At 31.3% G+C, this 6,787-nt stretch overlaps 1 protein-coding gene across 1 annotated transcript; it reads right to left on the bottom strand.

Moving 5' to 3' along the window:
• Nucleotides 1–275: 275 nt before the first annotated feature.
• LOC149769749 (uncharacterized) lies at nt 276–6,376 on the bottom strand. Its single transcript, XM_089949771.1, has 5 exons — nt 6,354–6,376; nt 4,631–4,749; nt 3,800–4,012; nt 2,116–2,208; nt 276–792 (listed from the first exon to the last, which is right to left on the bottom strand). Exons 2-5 carry the CDS (start codon nt 4,737–4,739, stop codon nt 632–634), a joined length of 576 nt encoding a protein of 191 aa, XP_089805897.1. The 5' UTR covers nt 4,740–4,749; nt 6,354–6,376; the 3' UTR covers nt 276–631.
• Nucleotides 6,377–6,787: the final 411 nt, after the last annotated feature.

Below are 6,787 nucleotides of genomic sequence, written 5' to 3'. Positions count from 1 at the left end.
CTTCGGAAAATGTTTGGTCGCAACAGAAGTAAAAAAGAACTTTGAGTAGAGAAGGCCAAATAAATCGTATTTCTTTTTTTGTTTTCTATGAGATGGATACTAATATATACTTTCGTTCTATGTATTGATGTATATGTACTTCTATATTTTGTGATAAACAGCTAATGGTCCCTTTTAATATTCAATAACTAAAACGTTTCGTCTATTTGAAAATCTTTCTAGCTAAATTATTATTTTTCAGTATTAGGTGAAAAAAAGTCAAGAAACAAAATAGATATACTATATAAATTGCTTTATTTCATGTTTCCACCAGGAAAGAGAGGAATCTGCGAAATGTTCCAAGATGTGCATTATGAACAAGGGTTAAATAATGCAACAGCGTGTCAATATTCAATGGATTCTGGGACAAAACAAATCAGTTTATACATCAGGTAGTATATTATGCATTACGTCATAGTGGCACGAGGAGCATTTCTCTTTTCGTCCAGTTTAACTGTAATATTAATAATAATAACGTTCTTTCATTAATTAAAAAGTGTAAAGATCCGCGATAGGTCATGCTTGAATCTGCATACATTTCTTAAGCGTTTGCAAATAGTTACAGTCCGTTTCATCGGCTTAGATAAAGCTTTCACATGCAAAGGTTATAAAAGGTTTTAGAAAATCGGCTTAGAGATATCTTCAGGTCCATACACGCTCGACCGTTTGCGATTCTCAGATTCCTAATTTCAACACAGCCTGTAACTCTCATAAACTTAAATCTCTTCGTCCTGCAGTATCTGAAATTTCTGGCTGTAATGATAAATGGAAAAATGAATTAATATATGCGTAAACGAATCAGACAAAATATCCAGGACCATTTCCACCTCATTAATGAAACTCATTTGTTACCATTTCTTTTCTTTTGCGCGTGGAAGTGCATTGTAACTGGACAAGACGTTTTCACACCTTATCAAGATTCCTCTCCCAAACAAGCACAATAGATATATATCTAAGTAACAAGGGAATATTGGTTGGATTCGGAAAACAAAATACTTTAGTGTATTGCAATATCATGCAAATAGTGACAATCGGTGTGCCTACAAACATATTGAGAGAGAGAGAGAGAGAGAGAGAGAGAGAGTACCTGCTGATATATACGTGTCTAGTTACCTAACATGCGCCGAGCAGGAAGCTTAAATTTGTATGAGAATTATTGATTAAAGTTGTATATAAATTAAAGATTGAATTTGAATGATAATTATTGAATACGTTTGTATTATACTTATAGGTTAATGTTGTGTGAGAACTATAAAGTTGTATAGGAATTATTGATTAAATTTGTATGAGAATTAGATATTAAAGTTATATAAGAATCATATATTAAATTTGGAAGGAAATTATAGATTAAATTTTTATCAGAAATAAATATTAAATTTATATAAGAATTGTAGAGTCAAGATTTATATGCATTGTTGATTAAATATATGAGCGTTATATAGCAAAGCCTTATGACAATTATATATTAAAGTTGTATCAGAATTATAGACTAAATTTGTATTAAAATTATGATTAAAAAATTGTACATTTACCATAGATTACATTTTTATGAGAAATATAGACGGAATTTATAGGAGAATTACAGATTGTATGATAATCATATATTAAAGTTGTATAAGAATGATTGAGTTTGTATTAAAATTATTGATTTAAAATTGTATGTGAATTATAAAAGAAATTTGTATCAGAATTATAGTTCAAATTTGTATGCGAATTACAGATTAAATACCTATGAGAAATAGGGATTACATTCGTATGAAAATTGTTGGTAAGATTTGCATGAGAATTATATGTTAAATATTTATGGGGATTATATGTTAAATATTTATGGGAATTATATGTTAAATATTTATGGGAATTATATGTTAAATATTTATTTGGATTATATAGTAAATTTGTATGTGAAATGTAAATTAAATATGTACGTAAATTATTTACGAGACGTGAATCTATATAGCAGTCCCTAAATAACATATCTCCTAACTACATTTGAAAACATATATTAATAACTACGGCATAACTGTTTTTTTATATAAATATCTTGCAGTGTAAAGTTTAAAATGGAAAACAATGTACCCGCAAAACTTCGGCTGAAGATGGTAAACCCTCTATAGCTAACAGAGACTCTGAACTGTTTGGATGAAGCCCTATAGGTGATCGAAACACAAGCTGTAAATACAAATATAGGGTAGTTAGTATGAAAACAATTGATGACATGTGAAAGCAAATTAAGATAAACTGCAGTATATAATTTGAATATAATGATTCCACTGATAATTGTAAAAATAAACAGCGCTTCTGCTTCATCACTTCAGTATGCCGTTTCTTTTTCACATCATTATCGGATTTCATTTTTAGCTCATTATCTCGTTGCCTTTTATCCACTTTATTCCCTTGTTTTTTCACTACATTATCCCATTGCTTTTTCACTACATTATCCTGTTGCTTTTTCACTACATTATCCCGCTGCTTTTCTCCTGATTTTCCAGTTGCTTTTCTCTTAATTATCCCATTGCTTCATCGCTCATTGTATCCTTGCGTTTTCATAACTTATTCCGTTGCTTTATCACTTCATTATCCCGCTTCATGTCATTTTCCCGTTGCATTTTTGACTTTGTATCCCTTTGCTTTTTCAGTCATTATCCCGTTGCTTTTCACCGCATTTTCCCGTTGCTTTATCGCGCCATAATGGCATTGATTTTTACGTCATTATCACGTTGTTTTCACCTCTGTGCCCCGGTTCTTTTCACTACATTTTCCCGTTGCATTATCACCTTATCATTCCAGTGCTTTTCATATTATTATCCCGTTCGCCCATTGCAATGACCTCTACGGTGGCCTACTGGTTAGAGCGTCCGCCTCGGAAGCGAGAGGTCGTGGGTTCGAACACAGGCCGAGTCATACCAAAGACTTACAAAAATGGTATTAACAGCTGCCTCGCTAGGCGCTCAGCATTAAGAGGTTAGTGTTAGGACTGGTCGGCCTGGTGTCGGGATAATGTGACTGGGTGGGACAGCATGTCTTAATCCTACACACACACACACACACACACACACACACACTTATTGCAAGGAAGAGACTAATACTCTTTATATCATTGTGCAAATAAAGTGGCTGCCTTATAAAGGTGCTCGGACATTTCAGTCGACTCCCATCCTTTTTTTAATTACAATGACACGCTTATCACCATCATTATGTATAAACGTTAAAATATTAAACAGAGGAAATCAGTTTCCCCAACTTTGACACCTACGTCTTCTCTAAAAATTCTGAATTCGTGCACAAGGTCCATATAGGCCACACTTAGTCGTATTTATAAGTGTCATTATTATAATACCCAAGCATGCATGAGCCGTATCACAAAGACCGTATTTCCTTCTCAAAAATACTGAAAGTATCCATATAGGGTTTTCTAATTTGAAATTGCTTAATATATCAACCAAGAACAACGAAGCAACATGTTTTACATGTAGTTATGAATAACGCTCTGCAAAATAATCAAAACTTGATTGATTGATTGATTGATTGATTGATTGATTGATTGACCGATTGATTGCTTGCTTGCTTGCTTGATTGATTGATTGATTGACTTGTTGATTGATTAACTGGTTGATTGACTGGTTGATTGATTGATTGAATGATAACTTCCTTAATGGGAACAACCCCAGCTATGGCACGGTATGGACATTAAAAGTATTGCCGTCTTAATTTGAGAAAGGAAATGTTCTTACTATATAAACACAACTTTCACACCACTTACCAGAGCGATAACACATTCTGCAAGTGTTGCCACTGCAACCCATCACGTGTTTGTAATTTTGCAGAAAATTAAGCATGTCATCAGTGATTTCGAAGGGTTGTGCCTCGTCGAGAACATCGTTTGTCGAAGAGGTATCTCCATCACCGTTCTCCTTAATGACTTCGTTGCTGTCCTCCCTGAACATAACATCCTCTATGAAGCCCAGAAGCTGTTCTGTTGTAAGAGACCGTGCAAATATTGATTATTCTTCTTAATGCCTTACCGCAAACTTGGTCTCTTGAGTATGCTTTGAAAATTTTAACAATAAATGAATTTCAACTAATTGAATTTTTTTCCAGATATAAAATAGTAACAGTGTTTTACTTAGAATATCGCTTGCATTGAAACACAATAGATTCAATCAAAGCTAGTTCTTACCAGTTTCAAGTATAAAAACAATCTTAAAATCTCGTAATTATTTCATAGGTAAAAAAAACTAAACGCGCAACAACTGTTTTATGATTCTTGTCCGTATACCTACGATAGTAAATTAAACATATGATTACTTTCTTGGCAGTACCATTGGAATTGAAAAATGTTTTCGTATCAGCTTTTCTTGTTATATTGAAGTTTATAATATTTTTTACTTTGTTAATTTTTAAACTTACAGAGGAGTGATGATGTGTTTTGCAAACATTTGTGTTTTTGAGTGCCAGGGAAATATAAAATTTCTGGTTCGTCTTTGCGTACGTACGTATGTATGTATGTATGTATGTATGTATGTATGTATGCATGCATCCATATATGCATGCATGTATGTAGGTAGGTATGACTGGATGGATGGATAAATACCGATATCAGCGTTATCGTCATCCTCAAATTTCTTTGGAAAGTTAGTGATAGAGGATGCATGAAGACCGATTATGAAGACAGCGATCACAAGAATGATGAAGACTTTCATGGTTGACTTTCTGCAAAATAATAATAATAATAATAATGATCATAATAATAATAATAATAATAATAATAATAATAATAATGATAATGTTATCTTTAAGTGATGTCTGGTGCTTTAGAACCAGCAATAAGTTACCTATCTATCTATCTATCTTTATATCTATCTATCTATCTATATATATATATATATTATATATCTCTCTATCTATGTATCTATCTATCTATCTATCTATCTATCTATCTATCTATCTATCATCATAACCATCATCATGAGCAGCAGAATAACCATCATCATCATCATCTTACATATTATTATTATTATTATTATTATTATTAGTAGTAGTAGTAGTAGTAGTAGTAGTAGTAGTAGTGGTAGTAGTAGTAGTAGTAGTATTACATAAATCCTGAGAATCATCTTCATTATTATTTTCGTCATCGTCAACGTCATCATCATCATCATCATTATCATCAGCAATAACAAGACTGGACAAGTTGACTGCAATAACTATATACCGAAGCTTTGATAATTTCTGAATTTATTTTTTGTATTAGCAGTTGATTGTGTTACTATAATGCAATATATAACTTTCTTAAATGTTACATGCAAGAAAAATAAACTTAATTACTACTTACATACATGAAAAAAATGAAAAGCAGGATACTTGATTTTGTGAACAATGAAATATTTTTAAAGCAGAAAGTGATATGTCTTGTGAAATGTTTTGTTCAAGTTCTTGTTTTAGGCATGATATGTAGATTTCCACATTATATGAAGATTTATACATGATATGTAGATTTCCACATTATATGTAGATTTATACATGATATGTAGATTTCCACATTATATGTAGATTTATACATGATATGTAGATTTCCACATTATATGTAGATTTATACATGATATGTAGATTTCCACATTATTTGTAGATTTTCACATTATATGTAGATTTATACATGATATTTAGATTTACACATTATATGTAGATTTACACATGATATGTAGATTAACACATGATATGTAGATTTACACATGATATGTAGATTTCCAGATTATATGTAGATTTATACATGATATGTAGATTTCCACATTATATGTAGATTTAAACATGATATGTAGATTTCTACATTATATGTAGATTTATACATGATATGTAGATTTCCACATTATATGTAGATTTACACATTATATGTAGATTTATACATGATATGTAGATTTCCACATGATATGTAGATTTCCACATGATATGTAGATTTACACATTATATGTAGATTTATACATGATATGTAGATTTACACATTATATGTAGATTTATACATATGTAGATTTCCACATTATATGTAGATTTATACATGATATGTAGATTTCCACATCATATGGAGATTTATGCATGATATGTAGATTTCCACATTATATGTAGATTTGTACATGATATGTAGATTTCCACATGATATGTAGATTTCCACATGATATGTAGATTTACACATTGTTCTGCCTATTCTGCTTGGTTTTAAAACTCTAAAAAAAAGCAGAGAGAGAGATAGAGAAAGATTAAATAAAGACTTTATCTTAGAAATGGTGTGGCGAACATCCAATGTATAAACACTGCGATAGACATACTTGGAGCGACTTACCTTTGTGACTTTACAGAGATGACACCATCAAGGACAATGATATCTGACCGGTCTGAATCGGTCCTTTAAACACTGTTTGATCCGGGAGCGTAAGATGGCAATTGAAAATACGTATAAAGTGCGTTTCACTTGAATATCAAACTTGATGAACAATTTATAAGGGATGAACCGGATACAGGAGTTTATAAGTCAATATCTAATCTATTTGTAAGGAAAGTATCAAGTAGTATACATCGAAGCCAATTAAGGTTTCTTGATTACTCTTGACTATTTGAGTATAGGATTTCATGGTATCAAGTTTGTATTATAGTAAATATTAATAACACTGGACAACAAATTTTTACAAAAGTCATGTTACTGAAATAAAATTAGTCAATTCTTATCAATTTTTATGTGCTGAACACGAATATGACAGTCAAA

The sequence above is a fragment of the Sinohyriopsis cumingii genome, unplaced genomic scaffold (assembly GCF_028554795.1).
Source record: "Sinohyriopsis cumingii isolate HCF-2022 unplaced genomic scaffold, ASM2855479v2 utg003294l, whole genome shotgun sequence".
In the NCBI taxonomy this organism is placed as follows: domain Eukaryota; kingdom Metazoa; phylum Mollusca; class Bivalvia; order Unionida; family Unionidae; genus Sinohyriopsis; species Sinohyriopsis cumingii.
The sequence above is the reverse complement of the archived record's forward strand: the minus strand, read 5'-3'. Positions and strand labels throughout refer to the sequence as shown.